At 38.9% G+C, this 26,717-nt stretch overlaps 1 protein-coding gene across 2 annotated transcripts in view; it reads right to left on the bottom strand.

Annotated features, from left to right (window-relative positions):
* Positions 1 to 26,717, bottom strand: part of MLLT3 (MLLT3 super elongation complex subunit) — a 278,476-nt gene that overhangs the window by 89,335 nt on the left and 162,424 nt on the right. For both annotated transcript variants that reach the window (XM_032308670.1, XM_032308671.1), the window contains exon 4: positions 24,103 to 24,246. In XM_032308670.1, coding sequence (XP_032164561.1) covers positions 24,103 to 24,246 — 144 coding nt within the window. The remainder of the gene's footprint in view (positions 1 to 24,102; positions 24,247 to 26,717) is intronic.

Here is a 26,717-nt window from a genome sequence, read left to right as displayed (position 1 = left end):
CCCTCTCTCTCTGCCTGCCTCTCTGTCTACTTCTGATCTCTGTCTGTCAAATAAATAAAATTTAAAAAGAAAAGAAAAGAAAAACTCTAAGAATGAAAAGTATATGAAAGAGAAAAAGAAAAAGAGGTGAAGAGGTGAATGTGAACGGTGAGCCACACTTTTATTAGAGATTGAGGTTGCCTAAAGGGCACACAGCTCTGTGTTTTCACAGGTCTCCAAAGACCAAACCTGGAGTCTACAGCTCATTTGGAAACCTGAACCTCAGAGTCTTTCAGAAATTAAGGAGAAGGGGGCACCTGGGTGGCTCAGAAGATTCAGGTGACTCTGCCTTTGGCTTGGGTCATGATCCCAGGGTCCTGGGATTGAGTCCTACATCAGGCTCCCTGCTCGGTGGGGAGTCTGCTTCTCCCTCTCCTTCTCCTGCTCCCCCTGTTTGTGCTCTCTCTCTCTGTCAAATAAATAAATAAAATCTCTAAGAAGAAAGAAGAAAGAAAGGAAGGAAGAAAGAAAAAGAAATTGAGGAGAAGCCTTCACATATCTGTTACTAAAGAAAAGTACCCTGAATTCAGACTTCAGGATTCCCAAAGTTCAGTTAAATCAAATATAAACTCACAATTTAAAAACATTCCTGAACACAAAGAAACAAGCCACCATGGCAGAAAGGCCTTAAGGATCTCATATACTGGAATCATGAGATGCAGAATATATAAGTGTGAAAAAGAAAAAAGTGGGAATCTAAAAAGTGACCAAGCAGTAAGAAATGAGTAAGAATGACCAAGACACTGAAAAGAAACAAGAACTTAAAAAACTGGGGGGGGGGGGGGGGATATCACTGTTGGAATTAATATCTCAATGGATTAAACAGCAAATTAAACACAGCCAAGGCGCCTTTTTAGCGCAGTGGGCAGCGCGTGAGTCTCATAAACACAGCCAAAAACAATTAGTGAACTGGAAGATAGAAATGAAGAATCTGCCAGAAAGCACACAAAAATACCAGAAAATGGAAACTATAAAAGCTATTAAGAGACATGGAAAACAGAATAAAAATAATAAGTATCTAATTAGGGACTCAGAAAAAAAATATGGAATGCAGGTGACATAATGGCTGAGAATTTTCCAAAACCATAAAAATCATGAATCCATAGAAAGAGTAAGTACAATATAAAAAAAAGACATATACATAAATGAAAAGGAATTTACTCCTAGACACATTGTACTAAACAATGAAGAAATACTAAAAAGACAAAAAAGATTACAAAAGCAATAAAAAGACAAAGTATCAGCTACTGAAGAAAGAACAAGTAAAAATGATAAACCTTTATTAAACTCAAGTAGTTTAAAAATCTTTCCACAAAGAAAATATCGGGCCCATAAGGGTTTACAAATTCTAGAAAACCATCATTTCAATCCCACAAAAACTCTTCCAAAAAATGGAAAACAGAAAACATTTCTCATTTCATGTGGTGACTATTCTTAAAGTTACAAAACTTGCCAAGAAGAGTAACAAAACATAAATCAAGAATATGGATGCAAAATTTTTAAAGAAAATATCACTACAATTAACCCATTTGGGAGTGGACCCTAAGAGAGCAAAACCGAACTGGTTTTATCAAGAATTCCAAGAATATCCCAAGAATTTATCCCAAATAGTTCAGCATGATAAAAATGCTCGTCAACCACCATATTAACAGATTAATGAACAAAACCATCTGTTCATCTCAAGAGCTGCTAAAAAGTTGTATGATAGAAAAAAATCCATGTATGACTTCTCTTAAAAAGAAAGAAAACAAAACTCATAACAAAACAGGCCTGAAGATAACTTCTTACCGTGACAAAAAGTAGCTACTAAAATTCCATGCAAACAATATTCTAAATGGTGAATTACTAGAAATATTTCCTTTAAAATAAAAAACATTTGGGACGCCTGGGTGGCTCAGTTGGTTAAGCAGCTGCCTTCAGCTCAGGTCATGATCCCAGCGTCCTGGGATCGAGTCCCGCATCGGGCTCCTTGCTCCGCGGGGAGCCTGCTTCTCCCTCTGACTCTGTCTTCCACTCTATCTGCCTGTGCTCACTCTCGCTCGCTATCTCTCTGACAAATAAATTAAAAAAAAAAAAATCTTAAAAATAAATAAATAAATAAATAAATAAATAAATAAATAACATTTATACTTAATGGTAGTCCTACTAACAGAAGACCACAAAAGGCAGGGGGGGAAAGGATAGAAAAATACAAAATAAGAAAAACATATGTCATTATTTACATATTATGACTGTCCCCGTAGAAAACTAAAGGACAAACACCAGAATTAGGGGCTCTGTGTAGCTCAGTCAGTTATGCAGCTAACTCTTGGTTTCAGTTCAGGTCATGATCTCACAGGTCATGAGATGGAGCCCCATGATGGGCTCCACACTCAGCAGGGAATCTGCTTGAAGATTTTCTCCCTCTGCCCTACCCCTCCTGTGCAAAAGCACACATGCTCTCTCTCTAAAAGAAATGATAAGCCAAAAAAGAATTTACCAGGATAAGTTTAGTAAGACAGGATCATCAATCTGCAAACATAAACTGCCTATGTTTAATTAATTTTTAATTACAGTACGTATATTTACACATCAGCAACACACAGAAAATAATCTGCTGCTTACAATAGCAATTTTAAAAAAAAAATGAAAGAACCTAGGAATAAACAAAAACTACTTAGACCTTTATCAAAAATGTCCTAACCATTTTAACAACTTTAAAGAAAGCCTAAGTAAACTGATAGACTATCTTCATGGATAAGAACATACATTATCTGCATATTCAATGTAATTTCAATCCAAATCCTAGTAGTTTTCCAAAGAACTTAAACTGATTCTAAAATTTATATGAAGAAAAAAGAACGATGTAATGGAACTTGTCACATTTTATAGAAAACCTCATTTTAAAACTATAGCAATTACAACATCATAGTATTACTACAGAGATCAACAAACTGACCAATGGAATAGAAATGAACCACATCCCCCAACAGTTTCACAAATATATGAAAATCTGACATTGGACAAGGTAGTCACTGTAGATTCTTGGGTAAAGTATAGACAACTCAATAAAATGTACTGGGACTGCTTTTCTACAGAAGAAAAAACTTAAATTAGACTCTTACCTCATACCATGTATAAAATCAGTTCCAGATGTTTGAAAATATTTAAATGTTAGGCAAAACTTCTCAAACATGTTAGAAAAAAATACAGGAGATTATCTATATGACCTTGGGGTAGAGAAGAACATAAGAAGCAGGACATAAAAGAACTAACCATAAAAAATCTGACCACATTGAAATTAAGAATTTCTGTTTATCAAAAAATATCATAAACAACGTAAAAAAGCTGCTAAATGAGTGAACCAGAAAAAGATACCAATGGACGAATATCTCCAGAATATAAAAGACCCCCAACAAATAAACACAAAAATAAGCAGAAGACATGAACGCATTTCACAGAGAGAGAAACATGATTGGCCACTGAAATGTACGCTTAGTCACATATTAACCACTGAAATACAAGATAAGACAATGGTAAGATATAATTTTGTGCCTACAAAATGGGCATAGATGAACAAACTGACTACAAAAGAGAGCAATGGGATTTCTTTACATATTGCTGACACAGGACCCCAAATTGTTACAAATACTATATAAAATATTTAAAAGTGAAATATTTAAATGCCTTATGACTCAGCAATTCCACCATAAAGCAGTATTTCTCTAAGTGGGCCAGAAGAGCAGCAACATCAGTATTACTTGGATGGTTTTTAGAAATTCAGATTCTTTTTTTTTATTATTATTTGTTTAAGAATTATTTATTTAGGGGCACCTGAGTGGCTCAGTGGGTTAAACATCTGCCTTCAGCTCAGGTCATGATCAGAGGGTCCTGGGAAGGAGCCCCACAGTAGGCTCTCTGCTCAGCAGGGAGCCTGCTTCCCCCTCTCCCTTGGCCCCAGCTCCTGCTCTCTCTCACATGCATGCATGCGCTCTCTCAAAAATAAAATCTTTTAAAAAAAATTATTTTTGAGAGACAGCACATGTGCACGCAAGTGAGTGTGGGGTGGGGGGCAGAGGGAAAGGGAGAGAGAGAATCGCAAGGAGTCCTGCGCCCTGAGCACAGAGCCCTAAGCAGGGTTCAACCCCAAGACCCCAAGAATAAGACCTGAGCCAAAACCAAGAATTGGACAATTAACCCACTGCCACTTAGGTGCCTACTGATTAAGAATCTGTATCACGGGACACACAGGTCCTCAGGTTTACTAACTGTCCACTTGAGTCTCATGTGCAGTTTGAGAGCCGCTGACTCAGAGCACTGTTACTCAAACAGAACCTATTAGTGAGACTGGAAAGCAATGTGATAGATTGCATCACTATCTGTAAGTCAACTGGTATAAAACAAAATAGATTGAGTCCTGCATAGAAAAGTTAGAAAAAATAATAATAATAGGGGCACCTGGGTGGCTCAGTGGGTGAAGCCTCTGAGTTCGGCTCAGGTCATGATCCTAGGCTCCTGGGATCGAGCCCCACATCGGGCTCTCTGCTCAGCAGGGAGCCTGCTTCCTCCTCTTTCTCTTTGCCTGCCTCTCTGCCTACTTGTGATCTCTCTCTCTCAAATAAATAAATAAAATCTTTAAAATAATAATAATAAAAATAATTTACAAAGCTTTTGTCTTATTGGTCTACATATATTTATATATGTGGGTCTTTTCATTATGGAGAACATATTCTTTTGTTTGTTTTTTAAGAACGTATTTCTTACTCTGGATCACTGTCATAAAGTTTGAAATTCCACTAGCCTAGAGAAACTCCTCTACATGTGTACTGGCAATGTGCCCAAGGAGGCTCATAACTATTGTTCACAGCAGTGGAAAACAAAAACAAAATAAAAAGGGGTGAGTCTAGGGCACCTGGGTGGCTCAGTTGGTTAAGCTTCGGCTCAGGTCACGATCCTGGAGTCCCAGGATCGAGTCCCACATCAGACCCTCTGCTCATCAGGGAGCCGGCTTCTCCTTCTGCTCCTCTCCCCTTTCATGCTCACTCTCTCTCTCTCAAATAAATAAAATCTTTAAAAAAGGGGGGGGGGTGAGTCTAGATAGCTAAGTAACAAGGGAACAGATACACAAATCATGCTATATGGACCATTATAGAGCAGTGAAATCAATAACTAAACAAGAACAAATCTTACACAGTACTGAGTAAATAAAGCAAGTCACAGAAAATTACCTTCCATTTTCCTAAAGACCCAAAATAAGCAAAGCTGAACAAATGGACAGACACATTCATGGTAAAAACCACATTTAAAAAGTTCAGGAAAATCCTGGGAGACGCAAAGGATGGACTAGAAAGGTATATATGGGTAGTTTGAACCCTACTAGTTATGTTCGAATCCTCATTCTTAAATTGAATGATAGGTTTATAGTGTTTGTTTTATAATTTACATATGAAACACACATAATTCTCAGATGTATCCATCATAAAGTAGTAACATTTTTATGTTAAGAAAAACTTAAAACTCCTGATGTCACAACGTCACAGGCTAGCAAGAGAATTTCACATTTCAATTCTACAGATATTTATTAGGTGTTACCAACAAACCATAAACATTGTCTCATTTAATCCTTTAAGAGTCCTGTGAGGTAGGTACTTGGCAAAGGTAGGTAGGCAGATTCTTGGCAAAGCACAGGCGGTGAAATATATGCTTGAATAATTTTACAATACAAAAGAGAAAGAGTTTGATTATAGGCTATGTAGGATAGCTCTCCCCTCAGGAGTTAAATGAAATAAGAGACGATTAACTCTGTTAACAGAAAGCAGCTTATGATCTATTCTTATGGTTTCTCCATTCTATTATTTAGTACCAGAAGTATAATGAGAGAAATCACTTTTTTCTCTGAAAGTATCCTTAGTCAAAGGTAAAGAAACTAATAGATTATGGGGTGGAGTTAACTAGTGTAACATTTGTGTATTGCTAGAATTTCCATTTTGCCCTTAAAAGCAGTTAGCCATATGCAAGGCAGCAGCACTCTTCATGGGGAAAAGAGGAGCTAGAGTAATACAAGAAAATAAATTACCAAGGCTTTAAAAAAAAAAAAAAATCTGTGACACATTGAGTCTGTGCACTCTAATAAGAACTACAGTTAAAAAAGTGCAAAGTCAAAACCTTTTTTTTATTGAATACAAACTACTGTAAATGAACACAGTTGGGGAAATAGTTGCCTTAGAAAATTATTTCCATCCTCCACAAAGAACTATTTCTATTCACGGGGCTTCTGCAAATGGATGGGTTTTTTGCTTGTTTTTTAAATTTGGTTCACTGTTGTGTCCACCCAGCGCCTGGAATGACGGAGTCCTAATACATGCACAGTAAGGGACTTGTCTTTGAATGAATTTATACCCTAACTGACCATTTACTATATTATATATTAGTACCTCAGGGATGACAGATCAACAGTGTATTATAGTTCCCCTACCCCCAACCACACAGAGCTAATGTGATTAAATCAAAACAAAATGTGCCCTTCCTCTTCCTGAATATTTCAGTCCAAAAGTTATTAGGTAGGGCCAAGCAAAGTAAGCAACAGCAGGGGAGGGACGGTGGTAATATCAGGAGAGGCAACCATGCAGGGTCTCAGAGCCACTAAAAAGGGGCTGCTCCTTGAAGAAATGGCTGGATCTAGGGTTGAGACAAGCAAAATAGAAAATAGGCCTAGACCACCTTGCAGCAGAAAGTCAGGAAGTGTGAAAACACTGATCAGAGCATGTCAAAAAGACACAGAAACCAGAGTGAAGGGGCTTCCATGGACCAAATCAAGATAATTTAAGCATGAAAATAAATAATGATAGTAACAGATTATAACTCAGTGGAAAAGATACATATCCATGAGTCCATGATGATACAATAAATATAAGAATGAATTTAGGCTTGAGGAGGAATGAGATATTTACATCTTCTCAAAATACCTCCCAGTAAAATACTCATTAATTACAAAGAAGGGCGGGGGGAGTAATTTACAGTGGAGGGGCCTGGTAGACACCATCTGAAGCACAACATCAGAGTAGTATCACAGCAGTAATGAGTCCAATGAAACTCATGATCGTGTGAGCAGGGGCTGGGCGAAGAGTCCTGCTTCACTTCTGGAATATTCCTGCCAGGAATACATAACCCAAATCTGGCCATGAGAACTAGCATACAAACCTAAACTGGGGGCCATCTACTAAATAATTTGCCCCAAATCTTCAAAAACTTTTAAGTGTATGATAGTCAAGGAATTATTCTCAGTTCAAAGGCGACAAAAGAGACATGACAACCGGATGACACACTGATTCTAAACTGGATCTTATTGCTGTGAAAATAAACGACATCAGTAGCACAACCTGAAAAACTGGAATGGGGTCTGAGGAGGAGAGGTTGGTACCGTATCCCTACTAACTTCTGACTTCAATATTTGTATTACAGATGTAGAAGAGAATGTCCGCGTTTCAGGAAACAAACACTCAAGTATTTAAAGATATCAGAGCATCCCATGCTGGCAACTTTCTCTCAGTTGGCTCAGGAAAGAAAAGCTTTTTGTACTGTATTTGCAACTTTTCTATAGGTTTGTGATTATTTCAAAATAAAAACTAAGTAATAGTATTTGGAATGGCCCAAGCACAGAGGACTAAGGGACCCTGGGAAGGGCATTAAAAAGAAGGTATCCAGGAAGCATTCCCTAGTCTGGTCAACCCACTACACTTCGCTCACTCTCTAAGGGCCCGAATCACATTGAGAAGACCTAGTATGTACCCTGTTCGTCTAAGAAGAATCTAGATGCCATCCCAAAAGGAATCAAGGATTCCTTACGCACAAGTTAGATTTGTCAGCTAAATCAAGGCTTTCCTAAGGGAAGACATGGTCTGCTTTCAAAAATTCCCAATGAGGTTGTAGTTTAATACCACATACAAAAGCAAAGAAAACAAACAAAAACACACATGGTCTGAAGTCCTCACATCTCCTCTCAACTAAAACCAGTTGTTTCTGTTGAAGAAAAAGATTACAACCTTGTAACAAATATTCAGAGATGTATTTGGCAACGACCTATCTCTGCTTCTCTGGGAAAATCTGCTCCACTTGGTAGGATTTGTTGTGGAAACAAGACAGCTTTATATACATTTGACTGGACCATCTAACCATCTACACAAAAGACCGGCTTTCCAAAAGAGAAAATACCGAGTTTTTGCCATCCTTGGTCTTCAGAAGCCCTACGGGGATAGGGTCCAATAATGAAGTCGCTGGCACCCTACTAAAAGAAGTAGATGCCTTGGGGTGCCTGGGTGGCTCGGTGGGTTAAAGCCTCTGCTTTCAGCTCAGGTCATGATCTCAGGGTCCTGGGATCGAGCCCTGCATCGGGCTCTCTGCTCAGCTGGGAGCCTGCTTCCTCCTCTGTCTTTGCCTGCCTCTCTGCCTACTTATGATCTCTCTGTCAAATAAATAAATAAAATATTAATAAAAAAAAAAGTAGGGGTGCCTGTGTGGCTCAGTGGGTTAAGCCTCTGCCTTCAGCTCAGGTCATGATCTCAGGGTCCTGGGATCAAGCTCCACATCAGGCTCTCTGCTCAGCAGGGAGCCTGCTTCCCCTCTCTCTCTGCCTGCCTCTCTGCCTACTTGTGATCTCTCTCTCTGTCAAATAAATGAATAAAATCTTAAAAAAAACACAAAACTTAAAAAAAAAAAAAGTAGATACCTTAAAGTACTATAATTTTTTTCTCCTAAAAGCACACCAGCACCCTGGTCCAGTAGCTAGCAATTTTTTTCTTTCCTTTTCTTTCCCCCTCCCACCTACCCTCCCACTTCCCTCCATCCTTTCCTTCTTTCCTCCTTTCCTTTTCTTTCCTTCAGAAACTGAGCAGGGTTATTCTGAGTTCATGAAACGATCTTATCCCCTGAAAACCGGCCAGGGGTTAGAGTCTGGTAGGAAGAAGCAAAAAAAAAAAAAAAAAAAAAAAAAAAATCCAGTGTTCACTTACTGCACATCCAGCATGAGCATTGAACTTGGCCCACGGTAGGTACCTGAACATTTTTAAAGTACTAATATTTCTTCTCCGGATAAGGTAAGCACAAAGCAACAAAGGCAAAATTATAAGAATCCGCTTCCTGGAAGGGAATTTTTATTTTGGGCTTATCTCAACACTTAGAATTCAGTTGGTTCAGCGTCTGCCTTCGGCTCAGGCTGTGATCCCGAGGTCCCGGGATCCAGCCCCTGTCAGGCTGCTTGCTCAGTGGGAAGTCTGCTGCTCCTTCTGCCTACTGCTCTTCCTGCTTCTGCTCTCTCTCTCTCGCTCTCTGTCAAATAAATAAATAAAATCTTCAAAAATAAATAAATAAATAAAAATAATCACTTAGAACTACCTGGGCAGGAGGTAGGAGCAATACAGGTTAAAAGCAAAAGGCATAGGGCAGGACTCAGGAAAAGTCATTTCAAATCCGATTTTCAGAAGGAAGAAAAATCCATCTCGTTCACCGAATTTCAGTCTGTGAAGCAAGATGCAAAAGGACAAAAATCTCCTACCACAAGTCTTCCAGGACTTGAAAATTATCTTGGATTTCCTGAACCTGTCCTACCTATCCTAAATCAGAATTCTCTGAACCAATTTCTAGGTCATGTGTCTTGATTCTGTAATGTGTATGTGTGTGTGAGAGACAGACCGATGGTGAGAATACCAAGAAGTCAAAACAGCTTCCCCAAAGAAGTGGCAAGCCAGTCACATTAAGATGATTCCAATTAAGCATATTATCATCTAACTTTCCAGTCTCAAAGAGAAAATCTTTTCGGATTGAGACACTCAAAGAATCACCACTACCCCATGACTTATTTGCATCTCTGCTTTCAAAACCTGGTAGATTACAAAGTTATCGGCTGACTTTATCATAGTCTTTTTCATAAGCTGTTTAATGCCAAGGAACACCACTTCTAAAATCATGCATATTCTTGCTCTTTAGCTGGGGGTGAGGGGGGAGACTCCAGAAAGTTAAGCTTGCCTCTAATTTATGGAAATCAAAAATGTAACCAACCCCCACAGATACACTGATGCTGGCTTCAGAAAGTTTGGGTGGTGGGGGAGCAGACTCCTAATTATCATTTTCTCCACGCAAATTGGATTTCAGAAGCAAGAGAAATACAGAGAACTTTATGAAGAAAGACACAAAAGACTGAAGTCAGCTGCTATCCACAAGCGAGCTGCTCCACTCCAGACTGTCTTCAGGAAGGAGACTCACACAAAACTGCTTGAGTGACCCTACGGTAATTAGAAGCAGCAGCTCTGGGGATCTGTTTTAATTTCTTGCCTCTTTTAATTGCATTTTCGAAAGAAAACTAACATTACTCTGTATTACTGTAGAAAGAAGCTAGAAGAACAGTGAACCAAAAACCCTCATTCAATTCTCCCCTGATCAATCATCTCAGTATTTGATGCCTTAGTTTACCCATCTGCAAAACGGGGAGCTTGACCTATCACATCAAAGAATGCCTTCAGCAATAAAATACACATACATGTTTTCCACATTTGTGAATGTAATTTACAAACGAGGAAACAGGCCAAGAGAGATCACTAATTTGACCAGTGCTACAGAGCTACTAAGCACCAGTGCCAGTCTCTTTAAAAAAAAAAAAAAGGGATCTGTTTCATAACAGACTCTGCCCTTTTAACTGCTGGGCTATGTTCTCTTCACCAAAAGAGATCAGAATAGGTATACAGAAAATCAAGCAGTGAGAAAACTACTGCATCCTTCAATAATTCATACAGCTTTTATTATTACTCTCAAGGCTGATTAACCAAGTATAGCGTTTATTTTTGTGCCTGTGAGACATTCACACCTTGTGTTGCTCTGCAGTGTAGACACACATACATCATTTACCTCAGGGCATTTTAATTTCAGAAAAGCAAACCAGAAAAGATGTAACTACAATATGCTTTTTTAATTAAAAAGAAAAAAAGAACTGAAGTCCAAATCATGAGTACATATATAAACCGCAAAAATCCCTTCAGGAGAAGAATTAAAAAGAACAGGATTCAGATAAGATGATCCCAGGGGATAGTGTGGATTCAGAGAGAGAGAGAGAAGCTCCAGAAACCTGACCCTGGGAGAAGGGAATGATAGACAAAAGAAAGTCCCTTCTTTATCACAAGGAGGAACAGAAATCTAAAAAGAAAAAATACAGAAGGGACAGAAGGGAAATGAGATGCTATAAGAAAAAGTTTCTGGCCTTAGCCCTGGGACCTATGTAGAGTCAAAGCAGATAAAGTCCATCTTAAAACTGGAACAGAATGGAAGGCATGCTTGCTGACGGTGACTGTTATTAAGATCTAGAGTTTCCCCGATCTGGAGATCACTGATGCTCTCTTTACCAAAGCATTCAAAGGTCAAAATCACCTGAAAGGAAAATCCCACTTTATTTAATTTTTTAACTTTAAAAAATAATATATCACTGGGGCACCTGGGTGGCTCAGTGGGTTAAAACCTCTGCCTTTGGCTCTCAGGGCATGATCCCAGGGTCCTGGGATCGAGCCCCACATCGGGCTCTCTGCTAGGCAGGGAGCCTGCTTCCCCCTCTCTCTCTGCCTGCCTCTCTCTGCCTGCTTGTGATCTCTCTGTCAAATAAATAAATAAAATCTTAAAAAAAAAAAAAAAGACTAAAGTTTCTAAAATTAACTAGATTTTCATTATATTCCATTTTTACTTTGGCAATAGTTGAATGGACCAGGTTGTTTTATGGCTAGGGCACCCTAGTATTACTCAGTCTTTCCACTAATGACACTTCTGTATTTAACCATCTCACACCACCACCGGCCCCCAGTCTACCTGTTAAGAGAGGGAAGGCAAGAATGACATTTATAAGGACACATTCCAAAATCCACACCTATAATTATTTAAATACAAAATTTTTCAAATAACAGATCTAACATGGTCCATCCAATCACAAAAAAAAACACTAGACCATATTTCCATGAGAGCCATCAGAGAAATAAAGAGAAAACAAAAACACAGAACACCTCACTGGTAACTTCTTAACAAACAACTGAAATCTTCACAGCAATCCTCTGAGGTGTGAGGACATTTTTGAACAATAATAGTATCACACAGTTTAAAATACAAAATTCATGTGTGATACATTAAGTGCAAATACAAACATCCTGTGAGATCTCATCTGCCTGAGAAATATAATGGCGACAATTACTAGAGGGACTAAAATGATGTATTTTCTTCCTTCTGCTTTTCTAGAAATTCTACATTTTTCTAAAGTTAGCAAATATTTATTTTAAAAACACGTAAAAAGTCAGATTCTTTCTTCGGGCTTAAAACATGTTCTTTCCAGTAGAACACCATTATTATGTCAAAGTCTTGGACTCAAAGTCTTTTATTTTCACCTTTCTAAGTAACAAAAACTATGATTTAAACAAAGCATAATAAAAATCTACAGGGAAAAAAAGAGGTTGTTTCAATAAATAAAGAATTACTTGCTGACTGGTTAACTAGGTTCCATATTTTATTTAATAATCTCAAGTGGATGAAGGGGATATTATGCTTATTTTAGATTTATACCAACCTAAAGCCCAAGGTAAATTAGCAGCAGATCTGAGAATTGAATTTGTGCCTTCAGATTTCAAATCCAACATTCTTTCAATCACACCATGGCTGTGTCCCTTGTGGTGATAAAGATTATTATAGTAGGGGTGCCTGGGTGACTCAATGGGTTAAAGCCTCTGCCTTCAGCTTGGGTCATGATCCCAGGGTCCTGGGATCGAGCCCCACATCAGAGGTCTCTGCTCAGCGGGGAACCCGCTTCCCTCTTTCTGCATGCCTCTCTGCCTACTTGTGATCTCTGTCTGTCAAATAAATACACAAAATCTTTAAAAAAAAATTATTATAGTAAACCACCTACCATTTATCCTTACTCCTCAAAAATGAAACACAAATATCTATTTCAAGAGTCTCAGACCTTTATTTTTTTAAGTTACTGTCAGATCCCACCACTGTCAGGTTTTTGTATAACTTACAAGGACAACAAAAGCTCAGCTAATAAAATAAAATAAAATGTTAATTTTGGTTTCTTTTCTCTACCCCCCCATCACAAATATTACTTTTATTTATTATAGAGCACGAGCCAAAAACAATATCCAGTGGGGACAGCCAAGGCAGACAGCTGCTCTCATAAGCAGTTCCTTTACTAGGATGCTAGAAGTTAAGGCAACAGATTAGGTATATTAGATAAGCTTTGTAAGCAGCTTTAAAACAAGTATATAATGAACTACATGAGCCAAGAAGAGAGGGAAAAACTGAACCAACGGTTTTCAACTGTAATATGTGTATATTTAAAAAGAGAAAGAATTGGAGCACATCAGTGGCTCAGTTGGTTAAGTATCTGCCTTCAGCTGAGGTCATAATCCCAGGGTCCTGGGATCGAGTCCCCAGTCTAGCTCCCTGCTTAGCAGGGAGTCGGCTTCTCCCTCTCCCTCTATTACTCTCTCCCTCTCTCCCTCTCTCTGTCAAATAAATAAAATCTTAAAAAATAAAAAGAGAAAGAATTGTTCATTTTTTAATTTGAAAATCTCCAAGATTGACACGTTTTCGTTTTGTTTGTTTGTTTGTTTGTTTGTTTTTTTCCTTTTCTAGTCACTTCTTATTTTCTTGACTTTTTGTGCACTGGGGGTGAGAATTAGAGGTAGGCTTCCGTGTTGCTTTCCTTCCAAATATCACAGCATTTCTTTCAAGACTAAATTAAGGCTCTACATCTAGTCGGCTAAACTGCCGCCCCTGGGAGATCTGCCAGAAGAACCACGGCATGCCCTCCAATGCTGGGAGTTTAGACACTCGCCAGAGTTCTTCCTAATACACACTAAGAAACATCTACCTGTACCCCCCCACCCGCCCCATTGAGCCTTTGTTCGGTTTATTCAATAAGTATATCTGGGCTATGGACCTTGTGAAAAGTGTGCCTCGCTTTTTCCCTTCCTTACTGAAAAGGGAAGTAGTAGGTAATTAGGAAAGAAGGAACAAATGAAGGCAGATGGTGTTAGACCACAGCTATTTTTTGGTGCATATTTTTAAAAGTCCGCAATGTCCCGCCATCAACTTCTGTGACTTTAGGTGAAATTAAACCATAAAAACCACCAAATATGTTGAGTGACATAACTTTCTACTATGACCATGCTTTCCCTAAAAATTTACGAGACCAACGTTACATTTGGAATGAAGCCTCACAACTCTGACATTCTATTTATCATTTATACGTATGTTCTACTTTCACGATTTAATCTTCTGAGCTTGGGATGGCAGGGGGGCATGGGGAAAGGGATATAGAAAAGAGCAAATAGCATATATGACAGAAAATTAACCTCAATTCTGAGAAACAACCACATAAATGAGGCAGCCTACTTGATCCTACATTTATTTAAATAAATCAGCTTTTATTGGTGCTGGTGAAAAACAGCAGCATCCTTTTATCTTTTGAGGAAGGTAATTACAGAATGATATATATCAGAAAATAACAAAAAGGCACACTTGTCCCAAACCAAATATCCAAAAAATCAAATGAAGCTGTCCAGGAACAGTGACTAACATAATCTTCCGTGCATTATTTTCTTTGAGTCATTTTAAAAATAAGCAGCCAGCAATCCATCCTCTGGGCACTCCTGGGATGAGTTTGCCACAAAAGCCACTTATATTTTTAGAAGCCTAAGTCTTGACGAATCAGTTCCTAAGAACATAATTTGTTACATGTTGAAGGAAGCCTGAAAACACGGACCTCGGTGAACGAGGCTTCCCTATCTTGCTGTAACCTTTCCAAATGCAAGTATGTGGGAAGAATACCCATAAATTTAAGTTGAAACCGAAACACTTAGAATATTTCCAATTTAAAATACATTAAAATGTGGTCTTCGAGAGGAAATGAAAATAGCTTTTAAACATATGAAAAGATGCTCATCATCATTCATAAGAGAAATCTGAGTTAAAAATTAGATCTCATTTTTCACTCATCCAATGGGGGGGCTGGAGGGGAGTTTAATAAATCACTGTGAGGAGAACTAGGTGCTCTCACACATTCTTGAAGCAAGCAGAGTAGTATAACCTCTCTGACAGGCAATTTGTAAATGTCCATCAAAATTTAAATTCCACTTTGCCTCCGAGCCATGATTTTACTCCTAGGAATTTCTCCTGCAGATATACTCATCTTTGTGCACAAAGAGCTATGTAAAAGGTTATTCACGCCAGCTTTGTTGGTGGCCTGAAGGAAAACTGACTGTACATCACTTTGTATGATGTGGGTATTTACCTATTTCAAAAAACAACGTAACGTTTGGTGAGGGGAGGGGAGAACGTAATCTATACTGTTTAGAAATTCAAAATGTTCTAAATCGCCCTACAAAAGGAAATACTAAAGGGCCCCAGACAAGATTCATTCCAGAACCCTGCAATAAAATGCTATGTTCAGATGGCTGGCACAGCTGCATTGGGGAACGTTCCTTATCAAGAGCTCCCTCTGATCCTTTAATAACCAAAACCCCTTGGTGGGGATCTGCCGTGGACTTGAATGCCACTTCACAGCAAGCAGTGTTTCAGAAAGATTCCAATTTATTCCTTGCAAAAACGTATCATATATAAATGTAACTGTCACTCCGAGAAGCAGGACTACATTATGCTGCAGACTTAACACAGACTGAAAGCATGTTCCCCATGTCTTCTCCAGCAACGCCTGCCAAATGGGCGTCTGAAATGTCCTATTGAAACAGGTGGTGTCTGAACAGAATTGGATTTCTGCCTATAGAAACCCTAGTTTTAACAACTGCTGTGGTTAGTTTTAATTTTCAGTCCTCAAAATTAACTGCTTGCCAGTGATTCAGAAATAGACTGAACAACATGTTTAGACTTTGGCCTGTTTAATTGAGGAAAGCAAGCAAGCAAGACAAAAAAAAAAAAAAAAAAAAAATCTACCAGTATCCTACCACCATTCCATAAAGAACAACAGAACCACAGCAGACCATTTGATTTCCAGGCCAAAAACAGGGGAGCAGCTGTAACATAAACTCGATTCTCCAAAGATACTTGTCCCTTTTGTGCTTTCTCCCCAGAAGCATAAGGATACAACCACCGTGCTGAACATACTACTTAGGAAATCTTCTAAGGGCTTTAAGAAGCCTTATTAGATCTGCTAGAAATTCAGAATTAAGAACAATGATGAAAACTAGTAATTTCTCTAATGAAAACTTACATCTTAAAGAACAGATCTGAACAGATCTTCATTTCACTTTATATAAGCAAAATAGGGTGCCTGGGTGGCTCAGTGGGTTAAGTCGCTGCCTTCGGCTCAGGTCATGATCTCAGGGTCCTGGGATGGAGCCCCTCATCGGGCTCTCTGCTCAGCAGGGAGCCTGCTTCCTCCTCTCTCTCTGCCTGCCTCTCTGCCTGCTTGTGATCTCTGTCTGTCAAATAAATAAATAAAATCTTTATATAAGCAAAATATAAGCTGCCAGAGTTAAACTCCTTGAAGGGAGATACCATGGGCTACTATCCTTTAAATCCAACACAGGTCCACCAGTATGCGAGTCACACTCACCAGTAGTAAAGACGGCTTCCTATGACTAAATCTAGAGCGGCTTATGCCACAGAGCAAATCTTTCTCATGGTCCTTTAATGCTTGACGTAAATGTGGTTAAAGATCTGTTGATTTTCTAAACCAACAAAGGAAAAAGAACCAAGGGTCGGGTATCTGCTAACCAAACTGGTATTTAATGTTTGGACATTCCCACTGAGGAAAACACAGTCTCACCCATTTCACGGCTGACAAACTGAGATTCAAAGAGATGTCATCATTTTTTTCAGCTAAAAGATGGCAAAGATGAGCTTTTTACTTAAGTCTACCTGATTTTAAAACTTTTTCCAACGGTATCACACTCCCTCCTCACAGGAATCCCCAGAGAGCTGTTAGGAGAATGACGACTTTCAGCTATAGGGTACACGATATCTGCATCTTAACTGCCAACACCCAAAAGAAAAATTCATCTTTCAGTCAAACATAACGGATGTCAAGCCCCTCAGCATTTTTTCAGTAGGATTGAATTCTAGCTACTAAGAAAGTGATCAGTAAAGACAAATTCATCTATTGTGATCAAAAATCCTTTAAAAAAAAAAAAAAACCCCAAAATCCTAAACAGCATTTTGAAAATCACTCAAAAAGGATTCAACATTTTATATAAAAAGAAGTAGAGGGGCACCTGAGTGACTCAGTGGGTTAAAGCCTCTGCCTTAGGCTCAGGTCATGATCCCAAGGGTCCTGGGATCAAGCCCCGCATCGGGCTCTCTGCTCAGCAGGAAGCCTGCTTCCCCCTCTCTCTGCCTACTTGTGACCTCTGTCCGTCAAATTAAAAAAAAAAAAGTAGAAATTCTCAGTGGAATTCAGAGGTGCTTCCCAATGGGGTATATTTGGTCCTTTTGTTTGAAATCCAAGGACAAATAGACTACATCATGTCTTACCCTCAAAAGTTTATTGCTCATGGTCTCTACCCTTCCTACCAAACAAAAAATAGAATAAGATCTCAAAATAAAAGCAATCTCCTCTCAGGAGCTCCCAGGTTGTCCTTTTGTATGTCCAGACCCCTGCCTTCTGTCTTTTACTTAAGGCCTGACAGGGGCTAGATCCTAAACCAAATCTACAAGTTCCCTATAGCAGTTCCAATGAGGTCTCTCATTTAGAGGAACCTACCTTTAGGGTCTTGAAAATGAAATCATTCTGTAGTCCAATATTCTCAGAGAACAATGCTTCATTACAAAAGTGTCCTTCCCTCAAAAGCTACTATTTTTTCTTTTAAAGCAAAATATCCGAAATATATACTATATATATATATATATAAAACTTCTGTTATTCAACAGAAGAGTACATTTGTTTGAGACTATTTAGAATGAGCTTCAACACTTAAAAAAAAAAAAAAAAAAAAAAAGAGGAAGAAATCCAGAGGAAAAAAGGAATGTTTTGGGAACACCTGCCTCAAGAAAAAAGTTGTCATGTAGTTTATGACATATTGGTTTATAGATTCTAAAGTAGAAAAAAAAAATCTAAAATCTTTCAAGATCTTCTGGCAGAAAGCTCTTTGGAATTATTTTCTTCTAATAGTTAAAAGCGTTTTTCTAAGATGCTACTACCTCTAAAAACAACCTTTCTGATCTCTTGAAAAGCCAAGTTCAACTTTTTTTTTTAAGATTTTATTTATATATTTGACAGAGATCACAAGCAGGCAGAGAGGCAGAAGAGAGAGAGGAGGAAGCAGACTCCCAGCTCAGCAGAGAGCCTGATGCAGGGCTTGATCCCAGGACCCTGGAAACATGACCTGAGCTGAAAGCAGAGGCTTTAACCCATTGAGCCACCCAGGTGCCCCACCAAGTTCAACTTTTAATAGTGTTATGTACTTTTGGTTTAAAAGAAAAAGTCAGGAGAAGGACCCAGAGCCCAAACAGTAGGTTTACTCTTTCATGCCTCATGCTATAATGATTTCACACAGTAGATACGTATGATATGGGATTGAGATTTTCCTGTAAAGACAGAATATAAGGGCACCTGGGTGGCTCAGTGGGTTAAGCCACTGCCTTTGGCTCAGGTCATGATCTCAGGGTCCTGGGATCGAGTCCCACATCGGGCTCTCTGCTCAGCAGGGAGCCTGCTTCCTCCTCTCTCTCTCTCTGCCTACTTGTAATCTCTCTCTGTCAAATAAATAAATAAAATCTTTTAAAAAAAAAAAAGACAGAATATAAACATCTATATCACACATGTAATGTTTAAGTGTAAGAAACTTAGCACCCCTCTCTGGCCCTAAAATCCAGGGGTGGGGAATTTATCTGAAGAGACATAGTCATAACAAGAGTTCTAATAAACATCAAAACAAAGGCAACAAAATAAAAAATAAACAAGTACAATTATATCAAACAAAAAGCTTCTGCAAAGCAAGGGAAATCAGCCACAAAATGAAAAAGGAAACCTACAGAGGAAAGTATTTGCAAATCATCTAATGGGTTAATATCCAAAATATATAAAGAATTCATATACCTCAATGGCAGAAACTACATCCTGATTTTTAAAAATATGCCTAAGAAGATACACGATGGCCAACAGGTACATAAAAAGGTACTTAAGGTCACTAATCATCAGGGAAATGCAAAATAAAATCACGATTTTGCCCCTGAGAAAGATCACCTCACACTTGTTAGATAGGCTACTATCAAAACGATAAGAAATGGTAAGTAATGGAGAGGATGTGGAAAAAAATAAAATCCTCAATGCAATGTTGGTGGACTGTACACTGGTACAGCCACTATGGAAAACAATATATAGAGGTTCCTCAAAAAATTAAAAACAGAACTACCATAGGATCCAGCAATCCCAAGTGCGTGTGTGCGTGTGTGTGTGTGTTTAAACAAGGGAAATAAAACCAGCATACTGAAAAGACATCTGTGCTTCTATGTCCACAGCAGCACTATTCACAATAGCTAAGATGTGGAAACAACCTAAGTGAATCAACAGAATAATGGAGTATTATTCAGCCCTGAGAAAGGACATCGTGCCATTGGTGACAACATGGGTGAAACTTGAAAGCATTACACTAAGTGAAAGTCAGACTGAGAAAGATACTCTATGATATCACTTATATGTGGAATCTTAAAAAGCTGAACTCCTAGAAACAGAGACTAGAACGGCAGCTACCAGGTGCTGGAGAGTGGGGGAAGGGAGGAGATGCTGGTCAAACAGGACGAACGGTCACTTATAAGAGGAGCAAGTGGAATGCAATGGAAAGCAAGTATATATGGCAATTATAATTAATATTATCATACAGTGTATTTTAAAATTATTAAGAGAAAAAAAAAAAAAAATAAAATAAAATAAAATTATTAAGAGAGTAGATCTTAAATGTTTTCACCAAAAAAGAAATGGTAATTATGTAACATGACGGAGGTGATAGCTAATACTATGGGAGTGATCTTTCTGCAATATACAAGTGTGTCAAATCAATACATCTTAAACTTATACAATGGTATATGCATGTCAATGATGTTAATAGAGCTTAAAAGAAAGATTTCAACAGCGCCTGGTGGCTCTTCAGCTCAGGATATGATCCCAGAGTCCCAGGATTGAGTCCTGCATCAGGCTCCCAGCTCCATGGGGAGTCTACTTCTCCCTCTGACCTTCTCCCCACTCAAGCTTTCTCACTCTCTCTCTCAAATAAATAAATAAAATCTTAAAAAAAAAAAAAGAAGAAAGAAAGAAAGAATATTTCTAATAAAATCAAAATGGTTCATAAGTTAGTAACACTATAGCAGTCTGCATTAATATCAAGACAATGATAAATATTTACATATCAGGCAAAAACAATACAAGGTAGACAAAAATCTAGGCAGCCAAAAAAATGTTCATTAGTCTACAGATGCCCAGATTTCCATAAAAGACTAATTTTCCCGTACTACCTGGACAGAATCTAGAGGATTTCTATTATTTCAAACACATTTTCAAATTTTAATTTTACCCCAAAATCCACTGGCATCAGTCTCTTAAAGAATTTTTGTTAAGTAACTGATTTGCCTGAACAGGTCACATTTCAACCTATTTTAGAGGTGTCAAGACACAATCCAAGTCTAACAGAAAAAAATCCGCAGGCTTCAAACTGCCCTCCAAAAAATACAATGAAGGAGAGTCAGGGAGGACAGTTCTGAGATAAAGCTGAGAAGAGGGAGAGAGAACTCTACCGGAGACCTTATCGACAACGCACTCATCTGTATTATCAGTGACCTGTAACCCTTCTCCAGCGGGCCAGCAAGCCCTGAGTACTCTGGGACTAAAAAGTGTTTTAAAAAGTTCTTGTGTCATATTTACTCTTTCCTACGACTCTTACCAGAAGCCTGACATATTCAAGCTCCAGAATCCACAGGCTCTGATCACCCACCTGAAGACACAGCCAAGAGGAATAAGGAGAAGCATAAAATGCCACCATCATAAAACGGAAATAATAACAATCAGGATTTTAAATGGACCAGCTCTTTTTTTTTTTGATTGAAGTATAGTTGACCGACAATATCATCTTAGTTTCAGGTGTACAACGTAGTAATTCGCCAGCTATCTACATTATGAAATGCTCGCCATGATAAGTGTATCTGTCGCCATATACATTTATCACAGTCTTACTGACTAAATTCCCTATGCTCTATTTTCATTCCCATGACTTATTGACTTTATAACTAGAAGGCTGTACCTCTTAATCCCCTTCATATTTTTCACCAGTCCCCTACCCTCCTCCCCTCTGGTGACCACCAAAATTTGTTCTCTGTATTTGCAAGTCTGTTTCTGTTGGTTTTATTTTGTTTGGTTGGTTGTTTGCCAGTTTTTTGCATTCCATATACAAGTAAAGTCATGGTATTTGTCTTTGACTTGTTTTTGAGATTCCAAATATGAGTAAAACCATGGTATTTGTCTTTCTCTGTCTGACTTACTATACTTAGCAGAATATCCATCTACGAGGTCCAACCAATGAAATCCTCTTGGCAGGATTTCATTCTTCCTTTACTGCAAAGTAATATCCCATTACGTATATATAGCACATCTTCTTTACCCATTAGTCTATCAATGGACACATAGGGTGCTTCTTGGCTATTGTAAATAATGCTGCAATAAACATAAGAGCACATATATCTTTCCAAACTAGTGTTTTCATTTTTGTTGGGTAGATAAACAGGAACGGACCAGTTCATTCTTAAGGGCATAGCCAGAGGTAAACAGCATCAACACTGTGGTTTTGATAACTATAAAAAGAATAAAAACACCATTCCTTAATAAATATATAATAAATCTCTAAGTTTAAAAATGAGTCGTATTACAAGGGTGCCTGGGTGCCTCAGGCAGTTAAGTGTCTGACTCTTGATTTCAGCTCAGGCCATGATCTCAGGGCCCTAAGATCAGGCCCCATATCTGGCTCCCTGCTCAGCAGGGAGTCTGCTTAACGATTCTCTCTCTCCCTCCCTTTCGCTGCCCCTCCCCCACTCACGCTTGTTCCCTCTCCCCTAATTAAAAAAAAAAAAAAAAAGGAAAATGAATTGTATCACAAAAGGCCGTTTCTTCATGAAGATACATTTCCCCATAAAGTACTGTACGTGGTGGTTTATGCTGGCCCAATAACCTATTTAACCCATAATGTACTGAGACAGTACATTAAGACAAATAAAGACAAAAATACCACGAGATGGTATTTATGACAAATACCATTTTATTCAGAGTGCTGAATGAAATGTGGTAAAGGGACTTACAATGTTGCAAATGCATTAGTATTTCAACTGAAAGGATGGGTGCTTGGCAAAAAAAAAAGATTCCAAAAAATGGACTCCACAAGTTCTACATAAACCAAAAAGTTCACAGAAGTGAACATATGGGTGATTTTCTTTTTTTCTTTTTTTTTTTTTTTAAAGATTTTATTTATTTATTTGTCAGAGAGAGAGCGGGAGCGAGCACAGACAGACAGAGTGGAAGGCAGAGTCAGAGGGAGAAGCAGGCTCCCCGCGGAGCAAGGAGCCCGATGTGGGACTCGATCCCAGGACGCTGGGATCATGACCTGAGCCGAAGGCAGCTGCTTAACCAACTGGGCCACCCAGGCGTCCCTATGGGTGATTTTCTTATGAGAGGATCCACATCTTCTCAAAGTGGTTGTCTCTAACCCTACTGAAAGGGGTTTCAATAAAGGGAAAAAATTCCCGTGCTGTATAAAGCCAAACTCTTCCCTGCATAGCCCTCAGATAGAGCTTATAGGAGAAATGAGGCATTTTGCAAAGTTATGGTCCACACATATGATACGTGCATTGAGGCAAAGCTATCAAAAACCTTCCAGGAAAACGAAGTGAAGGAAATTCTGAAATAACACATGTTAACACTTTACAGGGTCAGAACTGCCCACAGAAGATGACGCAGGAAGTTCACATGAAGTGGAATGAGGATGATGGTCCCAACGGTGCCCACTGTAGACTTTCACGAGTCAGTGAGCAAGTACTCCACGCTTTATTATCTGTACAAAACCCCTTGTTCCCCCAACCAAGCCAAATCACACAAGCAAAACTTGGCTACCATGATCTTCTATAGATAGATAGATAGATAGATAGATAGATGATAGATAGAAAGAAATCCGGGGCACCTGGGTGGCTCAGTCAGCTAAGTGTCTGCCTTCAGCTCAGGTCATGATCCCAGGGTCCTGGGCCCCGTGTTAGGCTCCCTGCTCAGCAGGGGGTCTGCTTCTCCACCTCCCTATGCCTCTGAACCTCCCCTGCTCATGCTCTCTCTCTCCTTCTCTTTCTCTCTCAAATAAATAAAATCTTAAAAAAAAAAAAGATCCATCTTTTACCTACACACAATTCAAATAAACAAAAATGTGCATTTAAATACCCAAGCCTGTCATATGAATGACTATACCTTTTCTATTAATTTTTCACAAGAAAATCTGGACAACCACCTCTTTTTATATTATTTTATTTTATTTATTTATTTGGGGGGGGGGTCAGAGAGAGAGAGAGAGAGTGAGCACAGGCAGACAGAATGGCAGGCAGAGGCAGAGGGAGAAGCAGGTTCCCTGCCGAGCAAGGAGCCCGATGTGGGACTCGGTCCCAGGACGCTGGGACCATGACCTGAGCTGAAGGCAGCCGCTTAACACCACTGAGCCACCCAGGCATCCCTCTTTTTATATAATTTTAAACAGGACTTTCAACTTTACCTAAAAGTTTCTATAAACTGGTATGACAAAGTTCAGACACTGTCCTTAACTGAGGAAAGTTTATTGTTTTCGGCTTTTTGTTAAAATAGATTTGAGTTGCACAGACTATCAAGTTATTCTTAGAAACAGTGGAATTTCAGATTCAGACCTACTTAAAATATTCGTGTTGGCTTACCTCTTCCTCCCAAACCAGGAGTCCATAGCTAAGTCATTAAGGTCCTTCCTCTCTCTCACCTCTCTCAAAACACTAGGATACCTCTTAACACAGTAGCAACTAGTTTTTGATATGAAGGTTTTTCACAAGGCAGTGCCCACTTACCCCTCCTGCCTTCAGCAACTTTCTTCTAAACTCCTCTGTGGGGTTGTTGAAAGTTAGCTTTTCACAGCGGAGGTGATTCACTGGTGGATGGCCTTCAAGATGCAGGAATAAGTCATAATCAAAGCGGACTTTCTTAGGTTCTTCCTAGAGATTAAGAAAAAAAAAAATGAGAAAGAAAAGAGAAGAGTTAAGCACATACAAATTTTGAAAGCAAAGTTTATTCTTCAGAAGAAACAGAAAAGACCCAGGTATCCAACAGCTATTGTGTCAAAGACCTGGAAAAAGAAAATTATCATGAGATTATCTACAAAGCAAAAAGCAAATACCTAATGAATCAGTGTCTTGTTTTCTGAGAGAACCAACTCATCATTTTTTCTGTAATATCTCAAGTGGTACAACACCACCAACACAGCCACCCAACTAGAAACCTAAGATACCCCTGAAGCCACTTCCTCCCTTTCCCACTCCACCCCCTCCACCCATTAGCAACAACTGCCATTTTCTCTCCTAAATATTTCTCTAACAAACCCTCTAACCCGTAACTCTTCTCACTGCCCAAACTATAATAAGCTCCTTTCTCTAGCAGGTCTTCCTACTTCAGGACAGACTGATCTTCAATTCCTCCTTCATCCAGGCCTCAAAATGATCCCATGGAACAAAAGTCTAGCCATTCCACAGCTTGATTAAAACTTAAAAAGCTGGGGCACCTGGGTGGCTCAGTAGATAAGCGTCTGCCTTCAGCTCAGGTCCTGGGATCGAGCCCCACTTCGGGCTCCCCGCTCTGCAGCAAGCCTGCTTCTCCCACTCCCACTCCCCCCTGCTTGTGCTCCCTCTCTCACGGTCTCTGTCAAATAAATAAACAGAATCTTTAAAAAAAAAAAAAAAAAAAAAAAAAACACGCACTTTAAAAGTTGCCAACTGCCATTAGGATAAAAATCAAAGCTCACTTGAAGGCCTCCTAAGAAAGGCTTTCAGAATCTTGCTCTCGGCTCATCATCCCGCTACACAACATCTACCCATCTCCTGGTGCAGCAAACACATGCTGTTGGGTATTCCCAGCATCCCTTATGTTCTAGGCTAGCTCTGAGTTTCACCCCTGCTTCGCGTTACCACCCTCATTGCCCACCTCCATTCCTCCACCTTTCTGTCACTTGGACAACTTGTACTCCTCCTTCTCCACTCAGGTTTCACTTTGGGGACGGATTCCTAGAACTCCACTCCCAATTTCCCACCCTCGCCTCTGCCCTGTGAGCATCTCTCTTCTCCTTGCCACATCTTAGGGTAAGCATCCTGTCTTTCCCTTTATCCTACTTAACCATGAGAGACTGTGGACTCTGAGAAACAAACTGAGGGTTTGGGAGGAGAGGAGGATGGGGGGTTGGGTGAGCCTGGTGGTGAGTATTAAGGAGGGCACATATTGCATGGAGCACTGGGTGTGGTGCATAAACAATGAATTCTGGAATACACACACAGACACAAATTAAATTAAATTAAAAAATGATGTATTGTATGGTGACTAACATAACAGTAAAATAAGGAAAGAAATAATAAAAGAAATAAGAAAATTTTAAAAAAAAACACAAAAACTTTTACACTGTCATCAGTTTTCTCAAAGAGGCTTTCAGTTTTTTGACACTTAAACTGTTTTCTTTTGAAAGCTTATTTTGCTTTAACCCTGATTTTCTGTGCCTCAGTTGCTAACCAGTTTAATTACAAATGTATTATGTAATATTTGAATGTTTCCCTAGTATCATGTTCAATGGCTTCATTAAACTTGTTTTAAAAAAAAAAAATCTTGAAAGCAGGAGCAATGGTTGAATCATCCTTGCATCCTTGACAATTAGCTTAGCACCTGTGCATAGCAGAAATCCAATAAACATCTGTGAAATGAACCAGGAGGAGGAAACAGCATCAGATCCACAAGAACGCAATCATCAGAATTTCACAATACTCAAGTTCTACTCTCGAGCTACTGCCGTAGTTAGCTAAACACTTAAACCTCTCACAGATTCTTAAGCATCCCAGGTGCAATGAAGACTCAGAATAATGACAGTGACTAATACGAATGTTAACAGTTATCTCATTTAATTCTCATAGCTCGCCTGTAGGTCAACTGTGAGCCCTGTTTCACAGGTATGGAAATTAAAGCACTGGAATTTGTTGCATTACTTTATATAAAAACGCCTCTGTGTTACAAATATTAACCATCTCTGTGAAGGGTTACCATTTTCTTTCATTTGTCATTAACTTTGCTATTTTGTTTACTTTTAACAGCTTTATTGAGAAATAATTCACGGACCATAAAATCTATCCTTAAAAGGATACAATTTAGTGGTTTTTACTATATTCACAGAATTATGAGACCATCACCACCACCTAATTTTAGATTTACATTCTCATCATTCCAGAAATAAAACTCAAATATATCGGGAGTCACTCCCCATTCCCCCAGATCCTGGATCACCTCCTACCACTAATCTACTTCAGTTTCCCTAAAGGTGCCTGTTCTGCAGACTTGGCATTTCATACAAATATATGAACATACACAATATGTAATCCTTTGTCTTCTTTCACTTGGCATGATGTTTCCAGGGTTCATCCATGTTGTCATATGT

This window comes from Mustela erminea, chromosome 12 (assembly GCF_009829155.1).
Source record: "Mustela erminea isolate mMusErm1 chromosome 12, mMusErm1.Pri, whole genome shotgun sequence".
NCBI classification, from domain to species: Eukaryota; Metazoa; Chordata; class Mammalia; order Carnivora; family Mustelidae; genus Mustela; species Mustela erminea.
Note: the sequence above shows the minus strand (reverse complement) of the source record. Positions and strands in the feature narration are given on the sequence as shown.